The sequence below is a fragment of the Microcaecilia unicolor genome, chromosome 8, assembly GCF_901765095.1.
Source record: "Microcaecilia unicolor chromosome 8, aMicUni1.1, whole genome shotgun sequence".
In the NCBI taxonomy this organism is placed as follows: domain Eukaryota; kingdom Metazoa; phylum Chordata; class Amphibia; order Gymnophiona; family Siphonopidae; genus Microcaecilia; species Microcaecilia unicolor.
The window spans coordinates 202,938,818-202,961,625 of NC_044038.1; the positions used below are offsets into that span (position 1 = coordinate 202,938,818).

Consider the following 22,808-nt stretch of genomic DNA (forward strand, 5'->3'; position numbering starts at 1 on the left):
GGAAACCTGCATGCTGTTCTAATGGACCTGAGTATAACATCTGAAGCTGGCAAGTAATATTTTAAATCACATTTTTGGGGGGTGGGAGGGGATTAGTGGCCACTGGGAGAGTAAAGAGAGGTCATCCCTCATTCCCGCCAGTGGTCATTTAGGGCACCTTTTTGTGCCTTATTCATTATAAACTAATAATATGTAGTCAATCCCTAAATATACTGGTGAAAAAATGGGTGTCAATGGGATGTCTGCAGAGAACCTCTAAGGGTATATATTTCACTTGAATTTAATTTGTATATATTTCCTTGTTATTGGGGGTGAAAGAGGATTCAGCATAGGCTGTATATACAGCCGAGCAACGTATCAGTGAGTCACACCACTAAAAAGCGGCTCACCTGAATAGCTCTACACATCATGAAATATCCTCCAAAATCAACAAATTTTTATATATAAAGTGAATACTTTAACCCAAGTGATGAAAAATCAAATATCAATTTTTAGCATATTTAAGTTCTCCCCAAGCATACTGTGACCCCAATATTCATCTGAAGGAAAAGCAAAAATATCACTATAACATAATAGAGCCCAAACTTGAATATTAGCAAGACCTGATTTGACTCCAACAAAACACTGGAATAAAGAAACCCCACAGGAGCCAACTTATCTGAGCTGTGATTTACGCTGCTTATTCACTGAGGGGTTCAGCACGTCCTAAAGAAATTTCTGTTTCAAGACAAAGCTCTTCTTCAGGGACACCAATGTATGTCTGTATCTGTCCTCCATTCTTTTAATTTCCAACTGATAGCAAAAGTACCTTTTAAATTGGAAGTTAGAGTATGTAAATCACGTGATCACGTGTCCTTCAATTTTTTGTTGGAGTCAAATCAGGTCTTGCTAATAGTCAAGTCTGGGCTCTATTATGTTATAGCGATATTTTTGCTTTTCCTGCAGGTGAATATTGGGGTCACAATATGCTTGGGGAGAACTTAAATATGTTAAAGATTGATATTTGATTGCATCACCTGAAGACAAAGGATTATCTAGTGTTTGAATTTGGAGGGCCTTGATTTGCCAAGCATAGCACAATTTGATAGAGATTAGACTCCCCTATTAATTTAGAGGAGGTACACTGGGCAATTACAGAGTCCCTTGATGAAAGCACCAGGAACGGATGGCTTTCAAGCAGAGTTCTATAAGCTTTTGGGTGAGGAAGTGGTAGCACCATTGACAAACCTATTTAATGTGCTAATGGAGGCAGAGGCCTTGCCAGATACCCTAACCTTGGATCAAATCATTGTACTACCAAAGTCAGGCAGGGATCCTGCTCTCGCTAAATCTTACCAACCAATTTATTAAACTATGAAGTGAAACTCTTGGCCAAAGTCATGGCCAGTCGCTTGGCTAGAATGTTGCCAGTGATTATACATGACTCACAAGTTGGATTTGTTAAGGAGCAATCAGTAGCCAAGAACTTAAGACACATCCTAACTTCTTTGGAATACAAGGAGCGAGTAGATCAACCATCTTTGCTAATAAGTTTTGATACAGAAAAGGCATTTGATTGCGTTCATTGGGACTTCCTATATGACACGCTAGACAAATAAGGTTTCACTGGGAGATTTACATCTATGATAAAAGCTCTCTACTCCTCACTCAGGGATCAACTTTTGGTAAATGGATATGACTCAGAAAGCTTTTTTATCTGTCAGGGAACAAGACAGAGGTGTCCACTATTCCCTAGCTCACCCACACTGCCTGCAACTGGCCTTGGAGCTTTTCCTCTGCCACACCTCACCTGCTGGAAACAGAAACTTGCATCTGAGATGGCGGAATGTGTGAATCGCTGCTACTGCCACGGTCATTCCATTACTTAAGCAAGAACACTGGCTTTCTCTGTCTGCTCGTATGCCCTATAAAATCCTCACCGTGATACATAGCTTCATGTACTCTGGTTCTCCTCCTTGCCTCTCATGTGTGCTCATACCATATACCCCAGCTGCACCCTAAGCTCAGCTCATCAACAGTTTCTTGTGATATCAGATTTTTTTACACATCCATACACTCTTCTGTCTTCAGTGTTGTAGGACCAAAGCTCTGGAATAATCTCCCAGTCCCTCTGCAAGTAGAGGCTTCTTATCAAAGATTTAAATCAAATCTGAAAACACATCTTTTTAGGAAAACTTATGATAACCTAATCAGTGGCGTACCAGGAGGGGGGGGGGGGGGGTCCGCCCCGGGTGCACGCCGCTGGGGGGTGCCATGGCGCGCGCCTGCTCCCATTTCGCTAAACTTCGTTGCTCGTTCGCTGTAGCTCCCTCTGCCCCAGAACAGGTTACTTCCTGTTCCGGGGCAGAGGGAGCTGCAGCGAAGCGAAGTTTAGTGAACTCGGAGCAGGCGCGCGCCGCGGCAACCCCCCCCAGCGGCGTGCACCCGGGGGGGGGTGTCATTTCGCCGGATGGGGGGGAAGGTGTCATTTAGCGGGGGGGGGGGGGGGGGGCACATCAGCGCTCCGCCCCGGGTGCCATCCAGGCCAGGAATGCCACTGAACCTAATTGTGGCACCGTGATGCAGCTGTGACATGACTCATGGAGAAAACCTTTACTTTCTGTTTGAATTTGTACTTTCTTTTCTCACTTTATTTGCTGTATACTGCTTAGATGGTTTTCTGTATGTGGTATAGAAAATTTGAATAAACTTGGAAACTTGCTACAAATCCCTCTGGGTTCTTTTGTTCAGAAAAAGTGATATATCCATGTAAATTAATATTAGCATTTTCTACTTGAGTGATGAGGATATGTTAACCTGATACTAAAGATCATCGGAGTAGTGTACAGCAATATAAAGAGGGAGGTCTGAGCAACTGATAGTAGTTGGGGAGGAAATGGGAACAGAGGGCGATTTTTCTTGGGCATATTGGAAGGCATTCTACAAATGGCACCCAAACTTGGATGCCGAAAAAATTCAGGGGCCCTTTTACTAAGCCACGTAGGTGCCTACGCGCACCCAAACGTCAATTCGGAACTACAACCGAACTACTGCGGGGCCTGGGAGGTAATTTCATTTTTTACGCACGTTCAGTATGCGAGCTGAAAATTTTCCAGCGTGCACCACTAACCGGGCAGTAATCAGCATTTTACACACACTGACGATTACCTCCCGGTTAACATGTGAGACATTACCACTAAGTGAATGGGTGGCGGTAAGGCCTGAGGCCCAAAAATGGATCCGCAACAATTTTCATTTTGTCGTATGTCCATTTTTGGCCAACAAAAGGCCTTTTTTGCAGATGCACTGAAAAATGGACCTGCACACATCCAATACACGTGTCTACATCAGCGCAGGCCACTTTTCAGCACACCTCTCAGCGCTAAGTGCTATTAAGTATATAATAGGTCTTAGTGCGCATACTGTGCCTAATTTTTGGGCACCGGCCTTACACATGCTAAAAAGTAGTTTAAAGGCCGGCGCCCAAGATAGGTGTGCTTAGGCATTCTTTAATTCTGCGTGTAACTTTTTGGAATACACCCATGCCCACGACCATGCCATTTGAGATACGTGCTACGGGACAGCGCACAGCCAGATGCGTCGGCAAATTTAATGAGTGCAAATTAACATCGATAATTGATTGTTAGCACCCGATTAGATAGTTTAGAGCTCATTATCCAATTTATTTGGTTGTGGAACTTTGGCTCATAAAAGCTTTACCAACAAAAGCAGGAAAATAAGAGACCACAGCACGTCCAAGCATACAAAAAAGGTCTCCCGATGAAGTGCAAAGAAAATGTCAAAATTTATTCACAGTGGTGTTCCTTGGTCGGCTGGCACCTGTGGCAGATCGCCGCTGCGCACCCCCCCCCCCCCCAGGTGCAGCGATGTCGTCGTCCCCCCGGCGCATCATCTCAAGAACCCCCCCCTCCCAGGGTGCATTGCCTCTTACCGCCTGGGGTGCTGGGAGCTGCCGCGCAGCTGTCAACTCCACCAGTTCCCTGCTCCCTCTGCCCTGGAACAGGAAGTAACAACAAAGGGAGCAGGGAACCAGCAGAGCCGACAGCCACGCGGCTGCTCCCTGCACCCCCTCCTGCAGTGTGCAGCTAGGGTGGACCGCCCCCATTGCCCCGCCCTCAGTACGCCGCTGTATATTCAAAAATATCAAGGAAACTAATCCACATATTTCAGCACAGGAAATGCAGCTGTAAACATTGTGGAACTTTGGGTGCCATATATAGAATCCAGGAGACTGGGACATAGTGTTGTAAAGTCCTTTTTACAGTATTGCCATGGATAAGCAGCAGAAGGTAACTCTATCATGAAATAACCTCACAGCTAAGTGAAGGAAGAAATACATTCCTTTTAATATTTTTTTAATAAGATATCAACAAAATAAACACCATCAGCAATACGGCTGCTGCACTGTATTCTTCAAGCGACATGGACACGCTTTTGATGTATCAGAAAGGTGGGCAGGGTTGAGGAAGGAAAAGGTTTATGGGGCTCCTGCCAGTGATATCATTTCAAACATTACGCATGTACATGTTGTATGGTAGAAAATGAGACAGAGCTCATAAAAAATGAGAAAAAAGTAACCAGCATCACATTTGCTTTTCCCTCACACCCCTACTGATACACAAAATGACCAACAAATTCAATAAATATTTTGTTCTTAAAGAGAATTGGAAATAAGACAAAATCATATACAAATTAAAGGCATAAATGTACAACAATTTTCCAAAGTGCTCATTCTTATATACATATACGTATATATATACAGGACATCAAGATATTCTTAATGTAAGAATGTAAAGAATCGGCACAAAACATTGCACATTCTAATTTCCTTCAAGTCCATCAATCATTCCAGCATTTTGAAAGCCCTTTACAGTAATATTGGGCTTTGCACAAGTCTGTTTAAAGTCATATTCTGATAGGTGGAGCTCATAACATGTATCTTCAGTTGATCATTATAAAATCCACCACTATCAGTAAGGGCATGCAGTCAGCAGACTTGGAACGGTTTTAAACTGTGTTAGAGGTTCCTGTCTGATTGCAGATACACGTAAGAACACTTAATGATTCTCCAATCATCATTTCTGGTCCACTATCAGGCTTATTTTCGAAAGAGAAGGGCGCCCATCTTTCGACACAAATTGGGAGATGGGTGTCCTTCTCACAGGGTTGTCCAAATCGGCATAATCGAAAGCCGATTTTGGGCGTCCTTAACTGCTTTTCGTCATGGGGACGACCAAAGTTCACGGGGATGTGTCGGAAGCATAGCGAAGGCGGGACCGGGGCATGCTTAACACATGGGCGTCCTCGGCCGATAATGGAAAAAAGAATGGTGTCCCTGACAAAATCTTGGCCGACTTTACTTGTTCCTTTTTTTTTTACGACCAAGCCACAAAAATGTGCCCTAAATGACCAGATGACCACCGGAGGGAATCGGGGATTACCTCCCCCTACTCCCCCAGTGGCCACTAACCCCCTCCTACCCTAAAAATATTTTTTCCAGCCTCTATGCCAGCCTCAAATATCAAACCCAGCTCCATGACAGAAGTATGCAGGTCCCTGGAGCAGTTATAGTGGGCACTGCAGTGCACTTCAGGCAGACGGACCCAGGCCCATCCCCCCCACCTGTTAAACTTGTGGTGGTACATGTGAGCCCTCCAAAACCCACCACAAACCCACTGTACCCACATCTAGGTGCCCTCCTTTATCCCTAAGGGCTATGGTAGTGGTGTGCAGTTGTGGGGAGTGGGTTTTGAGGTATTCAGCACACAAGGTAAGGGAGCTATGCACCTGGAAGCTTTTTCTGAAGTCCACTGCAGTGCCCCCTAGGGTGCCCGGTTGGTGTCCTGGTATGTCAGGGGGACCAGTGCACTATGAATGCTGGCTCTTCCCACGACCAAATGGCTTGGATTTGGTCATTTCTGAGATGGGCGTCCTCGGTTTCCATTATTGCCGAAATTCGGGGATGACCATCTCTAAGGTCGACCTAAATGTTGAGATTTGGGCGTCCCTGATTGTATTATCGAAATGAAAGATGGCCGCCCATCTTGTTTCGATAATACGGGTTTCTCCGCTCCTTCGCGGGGGCGTCCTGCGAGGACGCCCTCAGGGAATCTTGGGCGCCCCGTTCGATTATGCCACTCCACGTGATGGTAGAATGCCCAATGCTTGTGTTCTGACAGGAACTCTTTTTTTTCTTTTTGGCCTTTAAGAACTGTCTTGCTTGGAGTATGATTATACAAACATTGCCATGTGCAGTTTCATGTGTGCCACGTTCAAACCAAGATGGCAGCAGCTGTGTAAAAATCTGGGATTCAATTATGAACTTTTATAATTACTTTAGAATGGTTATTTTATGAACAGAGCACAATTTTACATGTAAGAAAGATGTTAGAGAAAATGCATGACAGTGCTCCTGGAAGCACACCTTAAGGTTAAAAGGTCTTTTTGAGTTTGCTGATTAAAGACCCTTGCTTTACTGCACAGTTCAAATGGAACACAGTGCTAAGGCTGTGTGCTCTTTTTTGAGGCAACAACATTACACAGTTCTATTTTATTGCCCAAGGAAGTCAGCTTATTGGCAGGAATTTGCTTGGACTTCAGAATGCCCTTGAAGTGTCCCAAGGTCAATTATTTAAATCTCAGATGATGAATGAGATCCCTTCCCCCACACCCAAGATATTTTACAAACATCAAGAATGGAAAGACAGGAAACAAATCTTCCATAGTTTGTCAATCTACAGAACTATACAAAGCAGAGTATCAAACCATTCAAGCGCTGTCTTGTTCTTGGTGATGCCTGGCAGCTTCTTATGTAGCATGAAATGAACACTGTTTACAGACAGATGTGGAACCAACATATTACCATGAATGAAAACTGTCCATGCACCCAGGCATATGGTAGTTTTCAACTTATTGCTGGTAGTTTCCGTATTGGCTCTATGCACAGAAAATAAAAGATGAACACCAGTGTTAGAAGTAATAGTAATAATAACAACAACAACAAAAGAGTTATTTAAATGACTTGCAAAAGAAGGGCACGTGGAGAGGTAGGGGAAGTTAAAATGGGGATGAGAGGCAGAGAAGGTAAAGTGTGGAAGGGTGAGAAACGGGGAGAATAATATCAAGGGATGAAAGACAAAAGATTCAGGAAATGAGAAGGTAGAGAGGTAAGAGGAGATGAGCCAGTGGGACTCTGTGATTTCAGGGTACAAATTATATTACAATAAGAGGGTGGATCAAGCTGGTCCATTTATATTTATTCAAATGTTATATACTACCTTTCTTTAAAGTAGAAAGAAAACAGTTTGCATCGTAATTACATGAAAGAAAAAAGTAATACATTTCACATTACAAAAAACAAGAAACAAACAGTTTATAACACACTAGTTGAACCATGCCCGTTTCCTCAACAATGAAACGGGCACTAGGAAGGCTGTGATGTAAGCTTTTTTTTTCTCTCTCCCCTGCCCTCCCCTCCATGTCCAGTGATTCTTCCCTTCTCTCCCCTTTCCTCCATTTCCAGCAATTCTCCTCTTCCCTGCCCTCCCATCCGTGTCCCGCCATTCTCTCTTTTACTGTCCTCCCATCCCATCCATGTCCATCAATTCTCCTCTGACCTGCCCTGCCCCTCCCTCCCCTTGATTTCCCGCGATTCTCTCCTCCCCTCGATTTGTACCTGAACGTTCTCTGGCTGGCTGGTGCTGGCTTCATAACATCCCTCCTGACGTCAGCTCGCCTCCAGCGTTCCCTTCCCTCTCACTTTTCTGCCCTCTGACGTCATTACGTCTTGACGCAAGGGCGGGACAGTGAGGAGGAATGGAATTCTGGAGGCTGGCTGATGTCAGGAGATGTTACGAACCCAGACAGCCAGCCAGCCATGGAATGTTGGAGGTGCAAATTATTATGTAGGATTTACATAAACAACATTAACTAGCCTAATGGTTAGTGCAGTGGCCTGCGAACCCACTGCAGCCCCTTGACTCTGGGCAAGTCAGTTAACCCTCCATCACACCAGGTACAAAATAAGTACCTGTATATAATATGTAAACCGCTTTGATTGTACACAGAAAGGTAGTATGTCAAATCCCATCTCCATTAATCAACATGTCAGAGTGGAAAAAGGAACCCAACATTTGTGTACAACAGTTCTTCCCAATATATTCCCAAATATCAAAACTCACACACTGGGAAAGCCTGAGACAATAGTAATCTCATTAAACCAGTCTGAGTTTCCCAAAGGAAGTATCTGAACATAAAGTGAAGGAGTGGCCTAGTGGTTAGGGTGGTGGACTCTAGTCCTGGGGAACTGAGGAACTGAGTTCGATTCCCACTTCAGGCACAGGCAGCTCCTTGTGACTCTGGGCAAGTCACTTAACCCTCCATTGCCCCAGGTACAAATAAGTACCTGTATATAATAGGTAAGCCGCATTGAGCCTGCCATGAGTGGGAAAGCGTGGGGTACAAATGTAACAAAAATAAATATGAAGGTAATGAATTCCATAATGCTGGAGCCAGGGACATGTTATAGAGTTAAACAGGATAAAAGCTCTTGAGGAAACCAAATACATCGTGATATCTCAATATGTGATGAGAAAGGGGGGGAGGGAGGTGGTATACTACCAGTCAACAGGCCAGACTAAACAGACAAAAGAAGACATGCTAACAGAAAACTGTTTGGCAATAGAATAATATTGAGTAGTTTCAATATTAACTAGGTAAATATCACATCAGGAGACCCCACAGAGGTAAAGTTTCTATATGAATTAAGATGGGGGGAATTCTACAAATAGCACTGAAAATTTGATACCAGAAAAGTTTAGGTTACAGCATTTACACCTGCTCAATCCCAGTGTAAACGCTGGCACCTAATTATTGGAAGCTAAGCACGCAAACTATAATATTATATTTATTTATACATTCTTGTATCCCACTATTATCTAAAAACAAGTTTCGGATCAAAGTGGCTTACAATTTACATTTTGGTGACGTTACAAAAGTGTTGTGCAATGTTGAGAGGGCATCTATAGTTCATGTGGTTATTCCTAGAGCTTTTGACGAGATAGATTTGAAGTGGAAAAGATAGTGGTAGCTTTTGTGTTCAATTGTAGAGATTTGGTGATATTTATTCATATCGTTTTTGAAGAGGTAGATTTGAAAGGAAGGTGACGATATCTTTGTGATTAGCTGTAGAATTTTTTGAAGAGGTAGGTTTTCATCACGCATAACTTCTAGGAATATCCCCTGATCTGCCCATATTCCTCCCATGGCCACACCCCTTTAAGCTGCATACTAGAAAAGATAGGCATGGATGTTATAGAATAGCACCTAGGGCAACTCTAAACTGGTGCCAACTAAGTCCAATTATTAATTGTTAATGTCTTGTTAACTAATTGATTTGCGCACCTACGTTTTGGTGAACTGTACTGAATCCAGGGGTAAATGACTGCTTCATTGAGTAGCTGGCCCAGGAACCAAGACAGTGGCGTAGCTACAGGGGGGTCACGGGGGCCTAGGGCCCCCCCAAAATTGGCTCTGGGGCCCCTGGTTTGGCTGGCAGGAGTCCCTAACCCCTGCCAACTGTGTTTGTCCCGCGCTGGTCTTATATTGCCTGGCGCCCTGTCCTGTTTTCGGTGCCTAATGAAACTGAGCTATTTTAGTCCTAGTCTTTAATGGTATGCAGGATTTGGGGCAAGAGGTAACGGCAATGGGACCACTTGGCAACAGTGATCATAAAGTGATCAAATTTAACAACTGGAGGGAGAACCCAAGGATTAGGGGGCATGCGATGAAGCTACAAAGTAGTAAATTTAAAATGATTCGGAGAAAATGTTTTTCACTCAACATGTAATTAAACTCTGGAATTCATTGCCGGAGAATATGGTAAACGCAGTTAGCTTAGCAGAGTTTAAAAAAGGATTGGACGGCTTTCTAAAGGAAAAGTCCATAGACCATTATTAAGTTGGACTTGGGGAAAATCCACTATTTCTGGGATAAGCAGTATAAAATGTTTAGTACTTTTTGGGGATCTTGACAGGCATTTCTGACCTGGATTGGCCACTGTTGGAAACAGGATGCTGGGCTTGATGGACCTTTGGTCTGTCCCAGTATGGCAATACTTATGTACTTATTATGTAAATCTATTGTGCTAGCATTTTAACTTTCAAAAGGGAGATTATGATAAAATGAGGAAAACTGTCAAAAAGCTAAAGGAGCAGTGTAAAGGTTAAGCATTTACTTCACATGTAGATTGTATTTAAAAATACCCCAGTCAATCAATGGATGGCATCATGGAGGGTGTTCGGATCTCTCCTGTGTTTCTAAAAACCATGTCTGATTGTCAAAAGATTTATGCTGCTAAAATGGTTACAAACAGATCCACCAACTTTGAATGAAAGGCGTAATCCAGTGGTTCCCAAACCTAGTCCTGGAGGCACTCTAGCCAGCCAGTTTTTCAGGATATCCACAATGAATATTCATGAGTGAGATTTGTATGCACTGCCTGCACTGTGGATATCCTGAAAACATGACTGGCTAGGGTGCCTCTAGGACCAGGTTTGATAACCACTGGCGTAATCATATGCATGAGTTATTACAAATGGAGCACCTATCAGTACAGGTGGAGGGGCATTTTCGAAAGGGACATCCAAGTTTTGATTTGGATGTCCTTGCAAAATGTCCCGATCCAGGGGCGGGGAAACCCTTATTTTTGAAACAAGATGGACGTCCATCTTTCGTTTCGAAAATACCGTCAGGGATGTCCAAATCCTTAAATTTGGTCATCCCTAGACATGGACATTTCTGATTTTCAGCGATAATCGAAACCAAGGACGTCCATCTCAGAAACGACCAAATGCAAGCCATTTGGTCATGGGAGGAGCCAGCATTTCTAGTGCACTGGTCCCCCTGACATGCCAGGACAACAACCAGGCACCCTAGGGGGCACTGCAGTGGACTTCCTAAATTGCACCCAGGTACATAGCTCCCTTACCTTGTGTGCTGAGCCCCCCAAAACCCACTACCCACCACTACCATAGCCCTTATGGGTGAAGGGGGGCACCTAGATGTGGGTACAGTGGGTTTCTGGTGGGTTTTGGAGGGCTCGCTGTTTCCTCCACAAACGTAACAGGTAGGGGGGTGGGGCTGGGTCTGCCTGTCTGAAGTGCACTGCACCCACTAAAACTGCTCCAGGGACCTGCATACTGCTGTCACGGATCTGAGTATGACATTTGAGGCTGGCATAAAATATTTTGAAAGATGTTTTTTGAGGGTGGGAGGGGGTTAGTGACCACTGGGGGAGTAACAGGAGGTCATCCCCGATTCTCTCCGGTGGTCATTTCGGGCACCTTTTTGTGCCTTAGTCGTAAGAAAAACAGGTCCAGGTGAAAACGTCCAAGTGCTCATCACGGACGTCCTTCTTTTTTTCGCTTATAGGTCAAGGACGTCCAATGCGTGCCAATTGTGAGTTTGTGGTAAAAGGTCTGGACAAGCTCCTGGAGGAAAAATCCCGAAACTGTTATCAAGGAAATAAGCAGCATGGAATATCGCTGCTGTTTTGGGATCCTGCCAAGTGCATGTGACCTAGATTGGCCACTGTTGGAAACAAGATATTGGGTTTCATGAACTTTTGATCCGAGCCAGTATGGTTGAGGTGATGGAGGAGTAGAAAAGGTGATGGCAGAGGCGAACCCACAAATGATGAGGAGCAGACAAAATATATGAATAGAGATGGAAAATGGAGACAAGAGGTGGAGAAGGGAAAGACACATAGAGAAGTTCAACAAGAGAGAGGAGAACAATCAAGATCAGTTAGAGGAGGTGGGGAAGGAGGGAGAAATAAAAGAAAATGTAAGATGGAACTTGCCTGTTCATATCCATAAGGCCTCTGCTGTTGTGCTGCTGGGCCTGTCTGAGATGTTCTATAGGTCCCATACTGCTGCCCCTGGCCCTGCTGGTAGTTGGAGTACTGAGATGCAGCTCCTTGTGCCGGGCCTGAGAGAACAACAACATGCCATATATTGTATAGTGCCCCATTATGGGTTTCTGCCTGAAGCACTTTACAAACAGAATTCAGCAATTCTTATTAGCTAGTTAAATTGGCCCCATGTTGCATCTGCCTCAGAAAGCCCTGACTTTTCACCCTTTGGTGGGGGGAATAAATTTTCAATAGGATGTCTAAGGGGCAGGGGTTTCTGGAAGCGGTGCTTTGAAGATGAGGGAAGGAAGCACTGCCAGATTGCAGGGGTGTGTTCGTTTATTGCCGTCACTGCCTCCTCCGCGCGATGCTCCCCCCCCCCGCCGCCATCCCACCCACCGTTGCGTAGTTTTGCTGGCGGGGGACCCAAAATCCCGCCAGCAGAAGTCCTGTGTTGTCTGCTGACTCCGCTTGATCTTCGGCATTGCTAGCCTGTGCTGGGCGGGGTTCTGTGCGTCTGACGTCCTGCACGTGCAGGAAGCCCTGCCTGCAGAGGCTAGTAAATGCTGAAGATCACGCCGGAGTCTGAAGACAGGACTTGTGCTGGCGGGGTTTCGTATCCCCCGCCAGCAAAGCTACGCGACGGTAGGTGGCTTGGGGGGGGGGGGGGGGGCAGCTCGGGGGGTGGGTGTTGCACCGCCAGCATTTTGTGGGCTGGGCTTCTTTTCTTCTGATGAGCTTTGTTGGTTGTTTTGGGGGGGGGCAGTGCACGAGGGGGGGCGGCGCGGGGGTGGGTGGGTGTTGGACCTTGGTCATTCTGTGTGCGGGGCTTCATTTTAACTCCGTAGCTTTCGGGTGGTTTGCGAGGTTGGTGGCCAGCGTGTTTCCCTACTCCTCCCCCTGCCTGGATGCGGTCCCTTCTTTCATTTTTCTTTAGGTTTTCCGCCCTCGACGTTTGACGCGAGGGCGGGGCAGCGAGTCATGGTCAGTGGCTTCACCACCATGAAGTTACGAACCGTTCTGGGAGTCTGAGTGACTTCAGAACGTTGTCCTCAGAAGGTTGAGGGTGAGTTTTATTATATTAGATGCTTCGTATATGGAAATAGGCCCTTCTATAACTCCAAGGCTGTATACATGCCTATAAGTATGCAGACACACAAATGGTATGTACTTATATATGCACTGCACATAGGTGTTCCTGGAACAATAGTTTGGGCAGATTGGGATAGAGCTGCAATGTGTGTGTGTGTGTGTGTGTGTGTGTGTGTTTGAGAAAATATGCAGGCCCATGAATGGAAAATCCACACATCTTTGGAGCTAGTGTCAATTTGTATGAAAGCATTTGCATACTGCTAGGGGCTGGTTCTGGGTGGCCATTTTATGAAAGCACATAGGCTCCTATGCTACCTTATAAAATAGGGCTTTTCACATAGACACCCTGGGCCAATATTCAAAGCAAGTTAGCTGGCCATTGACCGGTTAAATCGCTTGGTCGAGGCTAGCTGCTAATTTTCAGTGGCACCTAACTGGCTAAGTGCTGCTGAAATTTGTGGTTAGCATCTAACGCAAAGTCAGCTATGTTGGGGGCATTCGGGGGAGGAGTCAGCACAGCCGCTTAAGTGCTGATATTCAGCCGTTAAGTGGCCAGGTTTAGCGCATAAAAGTCTGTCCTATTTTTATGCGCTAGGCCATGGCCACTTAAGTGCTGAATATCGACTTAAGTGGCTATGTGTTAGCCTGATATTCAAAGCCGAAGCCCGAGCAGGGCCTGCCTTTGAATATCTGGGAATAACTCCGTTGGCGGTGAGCAAAGCGCTCACTGCAGCCGGCTAAATATCGGCCCCTTTAATGGCTGATTTAGGAAGGTTAGCATTATTTTTATCCAAATAAAAAGCACCTGAACCCATCCATACCACAGACAATTTTCTTTCTTTCTTCAGACTAGAAAATGGAGAGATACTGACTCTTCTCACTATCAGACCCCAGCTGGGACTCACCATAGCCTTGCTGCTGTCCAGGGTAGCTTTGCTGATTCTGGTACTGCTGCTGTGGGTATGACTGTTGTTGTGCTGCTGCCCCCTGCTGGTAACTCGCCTGTTGCTGGCTGTACTGTGAATTCCCTAGGAGAAGAGAACCTGGGTTAGAATTGGTGTTCACAGATTTTCTCCTTTAGCAGAACTTCTGCTGTCCATCAGAAGTGGGACTGAAGGTTTGAGTTAATTAGAAGCGGACCGATATAGGATTTGTTTCCTGCCCGTTGTGAATTAAATTGTTTTGCTTAGGTTTTTTTTTTCTTTCTTGGATGTTAGTCTTGTTGGTTCCCTAGATGTGAGCTAGATGGAAAGAATGTTTTTTTTTTCTTTTGGGGGGGATTAATACTCAAATGCATTGCATTTAATTAATTCTGTTTGTTTTCTTGATTTTTGCTTAATGCACATTTGGAAAGTTGAATTAAGAAAAAAAGGTGTGGGACTGAGAAACCCTATAAAGAGGACGAATCAACACTCAGGTGCTGCTAATGTCTGTACAAGAATCCACAAAGAGACCACCTCACTGGCTCATATATAGCAGAGTGTCCCCGGAAGGAAGAAGAGAGAGGGATTGAAGGCATGCAGGACTCCTGGACATTTTTAAGGAGGTATGTTCTTTTAGCTGAGAACACACATAGGACTAGATTCTGCAAACAGAGCTGAAAAAATGAGTGCCAAGTACTATTCTATAAATGATGCCTCAAGTTGGGCAGCGTTTATAGAATAACAGCGCCAGGATCTGCGCCCAATTTTGGGCGTGATGATTTACACCAACTGAAACCTGCTGTAAATCCTCGCACCTTAAATTTGGCGTGGATCTATCACATTATATAACACTGTACACAAGTTCTAGGAAAGACCATACCCCTCCCATGGCCAAGCCCCCTTTTCAGATCCGCGCAGAAAAATTTTAAAGGCGTATCTTTATAGAATCCCAACTAGGAAGATGCATGTGTAAATTCTAATTATTGGCACTAATTGGCTCGTTCAATTACATTGTGCACACAAACTACTACTACTACTACTTGACATTTCTAAAGCGCTACTAGGGTTATGCAGCGCTGTACAGTTTAACATAGAAGGACAGTCCCTGCTCAAGGAGCTTACAATCTAAAGGACAAATGTACAGTCAGTCAAATAGGGGCAATCAAATTGGGGCAGTCTAGATTTCCTGAATAGGTTAGGTGCCAAAGGCGACATTGAAGAGGTGGGCTTTGAGCAAGGATTCGAAGATGGGCAGGCTTGGCGTAAGGGCTCAGGAAGTTTATTCCAAGCATAGGGTGAGATGAGGCAGAAACGGGGAGGAGAAGGGTACTGAGAGGAGGGATTTGTCCTGTGAGCAGAGGTTACGGGTGGGAACGTAAGGGGAGATGAGGGTAGAGAGGTATGAGGGGCTACAGACTGAGTGCATTTGTAGGTTAGAAGGAGAAGCTTGAACTGTATGCGGTACCTGATGGAAGCCAGTGAAGTGTCTTGAGGAGAGGGGTGATAAGAGCATATCGGTCCAGGCGGAATATAAGATGTGCCGCAGAGTTCTGAACGGATTGAAGGGGGGATAGATGGTTAAGTGGGAGGCCAGTGAGTAGTTTGCAGTAGTCAAGGCGAGAGGTAATGAGAGAGTGGACGAGAGTTCGGGTGGTGTGCTCAGAGAGGAAAGGGCGAATTTTGCTGATGTTAAAGAGAAAGAAGCGACAGGTCTTGGCTATCTGCTGGATATGCGCAGAGGAGAGGGAGGAGTCGAAGATGACTCCGAGGTTGCGGGCAGATGAGACGGGGAGGATGAGGGTGCGTTCCCAGATTTGCACGTATAGTTTTGAGCGCCATATATATAATTTGGGGGCTAACGTTTGTATAGGGCAATTAAAGCACAAAGTCTGTTGTCCATAGTCTGTACAGTAGTCAGGTACAGTCCGTAGTCAGGTACAGTAGGTATTTCCCTGTCTCCAGTGAGCTTACAATCTAGCAGGCTAATGCTCAAAACTGCCGCAGTAAGCCAACAGAGCAGAAACCATACTGACAGAACAGCACCAAAACTTGGCTAATTAATTCTCAAAGGAAAGGATATTCAAATGAAATGCATGCTGCAAAAGTGAAAGAAGGAGGGGGTGGGGGGGGGGGGGACGTGCTTGGCGCATGCACAGAACAATTTCGCTCAGCTCCTGTGCGCATGCACCTGGCAAACACGAACGTGAAGCACATATTGGCATCTGTTTTCTATGCCTTAAATTGAAACGTTTATATTTAAACGCAGGAGACAGGCACCAATGTGTACTTTTAGTTTTGGGGTTTGCTCTGACTTGCATACGTTTGTTTCTCACTACAAGCACTTAGGGGTTTGCATGGGCTTCTTTCAGCTTCCAAATTATATAAGAACCAGCAGATTTTAAAGAAAGAATCATGAGAAATCCTCTCAAAAGCCCTAATGCCTGATCCGAGCTGACGTTATTTTTTTCAGCAGTAAGGTGGCTTTGTTTTGCGCGCTGTTCTCTGAGCACTGGGAGGGAATAGGAAATGACCTCATTAATATCCGTTTGACTGCATTAGCATGCTATTTGTGTTAATCTTTGGCATACTCGTCTTCCATGTTAGAGCCTCCCGCACAAATGTGGGCACTAGTCTGGTGCAAGAGACTTCTAGTGCCCGCATTTGGTTCTGAGCATCGGGGCATAGGTTTGTACCTGAGGCAGTAGAGAGTGAAGTGATTTGCCCCAAATCACAAAGAGCTGCAGTGAGGTTGGGACTGGGCTTCCCTGGTTCTCAGCCTGCTGTTCCTCCACACTGTCAGTTTGCGCCATGAATCTGTACCACACTGGACATCAATGCATATTACAGTGGAACAGCACACATGTGGCATAGTTACATGGAATACCACTGTGCATGTATGGCTGTAAACGCAAAGAGCAGTTATGGCCAGATGTGCAATCTATACATTTGTAGAAACTACACCTGTGTGTGTTATTTATATTGATACAGAGCAGGGGATGCAGCACCTGTGTCTGCTGTTCACACTGATATGAATTGAGGAACACAGATGGGCTCACAGCACCTGTGTTTGCTAAACACAATGATATGGAGCAGACTGCACAGCATATCTGTGGTGGAACCTAAGTTTAGCTTGTGAGCTGGGAGCTGCACTGGGCATTTTCAGACTTGGTTTGATTGGTAACTGAGGTTACCTGTGTCCTAGTCCCACCCACCCCTAGGTAAACTCCCTTTATATAGGGCAATCAAGGGACAAGTATCTTCATTACACTTAATTGGCCAATCCTAATTCTTGTTATTTCCTCTCATAGTTCACTTTTTCACACTTGTGAATCACATCATTATGACCTTCATTCGGTGCAATATATGTTCTGCTTTAATCCTAAGGCAAACTATCTGGAACCTTAGAGCTTGTCCTATCTGTCTCCAAATATCAGCCTTGAAAGAAGAGATCAACAAACTCAAGAAGGAATTAACTACAATTAAAGAAGCGTCCAGGATTACTCATTTCCCAGCTAATTTACCACCACCACTGTCTCAGAGAATGAAACATCAGAGGAATAGATGGGTCACAGTAGGCTCTGGTAGACTAAGATCTGTGACACAGAAACACTAGCCCTTCCAAGTTTTGTCCCTATCAAATTCTTTTGCAGCGTTGCATCATTATGATAGCGAAAAAAGAAGTACTGTGGTAGAACCAGAGGCAATGAAAATAGTACAACCCCAGAAACATCCCCCAACTAATGACAGACTTGTGAAAAGCAGAAAATTATTACTGCTTGGAGACTCCATTATCAGAGGCATTAACTTAGGAGCACAGTTCAGGGGTTCCAACGTAGTGAAATGTCTTCCAGGATCTTCAGCTACAAGATGTACAGACCAAATACTGAAAGTGATCCAAGAAGAGAGCGAGGCTTCTAACGCTGATGTTGTAATTCACCTGGGGACAAATGACCTGGCCAACAATAGCAAGTTTACAGCACAGAGAGCGTTCCAGAAGTTTGGGGAGGGACTGAAATCTTTGGTTCAGACTGTGGCTTTTTCTGAAGTAATTCCTACGTTGGGGAGGGGAGAGGAAAGACTATGCAAAACAGAGGAACTCAATAAGTGGCTTGAGTCTTGGTGTAAAGAAGAAGGTTTTAGATACATAGGAGAATGGGGTAATACATTGAAAAATAACAGGCTGTACTGTAATGATGGGCTACATCTTTCTGTGATGGGAAATAGGATCCTTGGGGAGAAATTCAGACAGTATGTTTCTAGACATTTAAACTAGAGGGTGGGGGTGACAAAAGGAAACAGGGGATTTCGGAAAGTCACCCCAAGAATAAATATGATGGCAGAGGGAAAGGTCATGTAAATATAAAAAAACACCCAAACTCACTAAGCACATGGAAAGCTATGTGCACAAATGCTCGTAGTCTAAGTAAAAAGGTTCAAGACTTGCAAGTCCTGATGTTTGAAGAAAACTTGGATAATGTTGCTATTACGGAGACGTGGTTCAATGATTCTCATGAATGGGATGTGACCGTACTGGGCTATAATCTTTTTAGGAAGGATAGAAAGGGCCAAAGAGGTGGAAGAGTGGCTCTGTATGTGAGAGAGAATATCAGAGCGGCTGAAATGCGGGGAACCTGGGGAAAAGAAGAATCTTTATGGATCGTCCTGGAAAGAGAAAACGGAAACTGTATCCACATGGGAGTTATCTACACACCTCCTGCGCAAACGGAGAAGTTAGACAAGGATCTGATAGAAGATAGTCAAAAGATTGGTATGAAAGGGGAGATTTCAATTTGTCTGATGTGGATTGGAATGTCCCATCTGCAGAATCGGAAAGAAGTAGGGAGATTGTGGATGCCTGTCAAAGTGCCTTGCTCAGACAAATGGTGATGGAACCCATGAGGGAAGGGTCGATGCTGGATCTAGTGCACACTAATGGAGGTAGTGTTTCCGATATCCAGGTGGGTGCCCACCTATGTAATAGTGATCATCACACTGTATGGTTTGATATAAGGGCGAAGGCATAGTGCGGACGCACAAAACTCAAAGTACTGGATTTCAGACATACTGATTTTGATAAAATGGAGGAATACCTGAACAAGGAGCTGTTGGCGTGGGAAGGCGTAGGAGAAGTGGAAAAACTGTGGTCCAAGCTAAAGGCTGCTATAAATATGGCGACTGATCTTTTTGTGAGGAAAGTATACAAAAACAAGAGAAGCAGGAAGCCTTTATAGTTCTCCAAACAAATTAGCTGAAAAAATAAGAGCAAAAGAGGCTTTGTTCAAGAAATACAAAAGAAAGCAACGAGAGGATCACAGAAAAGATTATCGGATTAAACTGAAAGAAGTGAAGAGGGAAATATGGCTAGCGAAAGCGCAAGCGAAAGAAAAAATGGCTAAAGATGTAAAGAGAGGTGACAAGACTTTTTTCAGATATATTGGAGAAAGGAGAAGAGATAGGATTGGAATTGCGAGACTGAAAGATAATGAGAATGGCTATGTGGAGAGTGATGAAGATAAATCGAACGTGATAAACAATTATTTCTCTTCGGTGTTCACGGAGGAAAATCCTGGAGAAGGACTGCGGTTGGCTGCCAAGGGAACATCTGGGAATGGAGTGGATACTGCGCTATTTAAGTTTATAAACAGCTGGAGAATCTGAAGGTGAACAAAGCTATGGGGCCGGATGGGATACATCCCAGGATACTAAAGGAGCTCAGAGGGGTCCTGGCGGAACCTCTTAAAGATTTATTTAATAGATCTTTAGAGACGGGAGAGGTTCCGCGAGATTGGAGACGAGCGGATGTGGTCCCTCTTCACAAAAGTGGAGACAGGGAAGAAGTGGGAAACTACAGACCGGTAAGTCTCACGTCGGTGGTAGGAAAAATAATGGAGTCGCTGCTAAAAGAAAGGATAGTTAACTTTCTAGAAGCCGACAGGTTACAGGACCCGAGGCAACATGGCTTTACCAAAGGAAAATCCTGCCAAACGAATCTTATTGACTTTTTTGACTGGGTGACCAAAGAACTGGATGAGGGACGTGCGCTAGATGTAATCTACTTGGACTTCAGCAAAGATTTTGATATAGTCCCCCACAGAAGACTTGTGAATAAGCTGAAAGGGTTGAACTTAGGACCGAAAGTGGTGAACTGGATAAGAAACTGGTTGACCGACAGGTGGCAGAGGGTGGTGGTAAATGGAATCCACTCGGAGGAAAGGAAGGTGAGCAGTGGAGTTCCTCAGGGGTCGGTGCTGGGGCCTATTCTGTTTAATATATTTTTGGGAGATATTGCTGAAGGGTTGGAAGGAAAGGTGTGCCTTTTTGCAGATGACACGAAAATAGCCAATAGAGTGGATACCCTGGAGGGAGTAGAAACAATGAGAAGGGATCTCCGAATGTTAGAAGAATGGTCGAGGGTCTGGCAGTTAAAATTTAATGTACTATTCTAATTACCGGGTTTCCTAGAAAAACGATTCCTGATGACTCAACTGGTGAAAAAGTTATAGAAACCTAAACATATAGTAAAAAGTATCAAACAAACATTTTTTAAGAACGTTCTTTTTTCATATATGCAGTGTATAGTATTATATTGTGCTCAGTTTTTTTGGTGTATTACAATGACCCAAAGACTCGGGATGTGTAAAAGCACCTTACCGACATCATTGCACACCCTGCCTCCAACCTAAACATAGCACTCAAGTACTAGAGTAATTTCTGAAAAAAATGATAATAATAAAATACCAGCTACTTAGCTTAGGTGGATTTCAGAGGGTGGAGTGGTTCAACGGTCTCGATGTTATAAACAAATCAGGAGGTGAAGTAAGGTCCCGGTCAATGCAATACTTTTAAAATAAACAGTTAGTGCAAGACTACTCCATCAATCTTATGATCAGTGTCCAAAGTTTCCTACATGGGCCATGAAAACCAGGTTTTCGCTGAACTATCAGTTCCCCTGAAGATGCCGCTATTTAGGTTTCTATAATTTTTTCACCAGTTAACATTTAATGCCAAGAAGTATAGAGTGATGCACTTGGGGTGCAGAAACCCAAAAGAGAGATACCAGATAGGAGGGGAGAGATTAGTAAGCTCAACTCGGGAGAGAGACCTTGAGGTGTTGGTTCGGAGGATCTGAAGGTGAAGAAACAATGTGACAAGGCGACGGCCGTGGCCAGAAGGATGCTAGGCTGCGTAGAGAGGGGCATAACCAGAAGAAGAAAGGAGGTGTAGATGCCCCTCTACAAGTGAGGCCCCACTTGGACTACTGTGTTCAGTTTTGGAGGCCGTATCTTGCTAAAGATGTAAAAAGACTGGAAGCAGTGCAAAGAAAAGCTACAAAAATGGTATGGGATTTGCGTTGCAAACCGTATGAGGAGAGACTTGCTGACCTGAACATGTATACCTTGGAGGAAAGGAGAAACAGGGGTGATATGATACAGACATTCAAATATTTGAAAGGTATTAATCCGCAAACGAACCTTTTCCGGAGACAGGAAGGTGGTAGAACTAGAGGACATGAATTGAAGTTGAAGGGGGGCAGACTCAGGACTAATGTCAGGAAGTATTTTTTCACGGAGAGGGTGGTGGATATGTGGAATGCCCTCCCGCGGGAGGTGATGGAGATGAAAATGGTAATGGAATTCAAACATGCGTGGAATAAACACAAAGGAATCCTGTTTAGAAGGAATGGTTCCGTGGAATCATAGTGGAGATTGGGTGGCGATGCCGGTAATTGGAAACAAAACGGGAACTGGGCAGACTTCTACGGTCTGTGCCCTGAGAAAGGCAAGGAAAAATCAAACTCGGGTATACATATAAAGTATCACATACCATGTAAAATGAGTTTATCTTGTTGTGCAGACTGGATGGACTGTACAGGTCTTTATCTGCCATCATTTACTATGTTACTATCTGTGTCTGCATAGCATACAGTATGTGTCTGCTGTTCACACTGATGCAGAGTGTGGTTCACAGCACCTGTGTCTACTGTTCACAGTGATACAGAGCAGGGTTCACAGCACGTGTGTCTGCTGTTCACAGTGATACAGAGCAGGGTTCACAGCACCTGTGTTTGCTAATCACACTGATGAAGAGCGGGGTTCACAGCAACTGTGTTTGCTAATCACATGGATATAGAGTGAGGTTCACAGTTCCTGTCTCTGTTCTTCATACCCGTGTCTGCTGTTCACACTGATACAGAGCAGGGTTCACAGCACCTGTCTCTGTTCTTCACACTGGTGCAGTGTGGTTCACAACACCTGCTGTTCATACTGATACAGAGCGGGGCTCACATCACCTGTGTCTGCTCTTCACACTGATGCAGAGCGGGATTCACATTCCACATGAAGATAGCAGCGTGGAATCATTATGGATAGAAATTCCATGTTTGAAGGGAAGGAGTATTCTTTTAGGGCTGTACTACCGTCCACCGGGACAGAATGAACAGACAGATAGAGAAATGTTTACAGAAATTAGGAAAGCTGGCAAATTGGGCAACACTATAATAATGGGTGATTTCAATTATTTTATTTATTTATTTTATTTATTTTTGTTGCATTTGTACCCCGCGCTTTCCCACTCATGGTAGGCTCAATGCGGTAGGCAATGGAGGGTTAAGTGACTTGCCCACAGTCACAAGGAGCTGCCTGTGCCGGGAATCGAACTCAGTTCCTCAGTTCCCCAGGACCAAAGTCCACCACCCTAACCACTAGGTCACTCCTCCACTACCGTACAAAGTTGAAACAAGTAGAATATCATAACCACAATATTCAAGAGATTCTGCATTCATGAACTGCGAGTATTCCAGGGTGAATAAGGACTTTATTGGATGGTGGAGAAAAAAAGACCTCAGTAGAACCAGTCCTACCTCTTTTTAAAGGACACGCCTT

At 44.6% G+C, this 22,808-nt stretch overlaps 1 protein-coding gene across 1 annotated transcript in view; it reads right to left on the reverse strand.

Moving 5' to 3' along the window:
- Positions 1-6,073: 6,073 nt before the first annotated feature.
- SS18L1 (SS18L1 subunit of BAF chromatin remodeling complex) overlaps positions 6,074-22,808 on the reverse strand; it is a 69,830-nt gene continuing 53,095 nt past the window's right edge. Inside the window, exons 9-11 of the mRNA XM_030212226.1 lie at positions 13,909-14,031; positions 11,861-11,988; positions 6,074-6,936 (exon numbers count right to left, since the gene is read on the reverse strand). Of these exons, the coding sequence (XP_030068086.1) occupies positions 6,910-6,936; positions 11,861-11,988; positions 13,909-14,031 (278 nt within the window). The 3' untranslated portion in view covers positions 6,074-6,909. The remainder of the gene's footprint in view (positions 6,937-11,860; positions 11,989-13,908; positions 14,032-22,808) is intronic.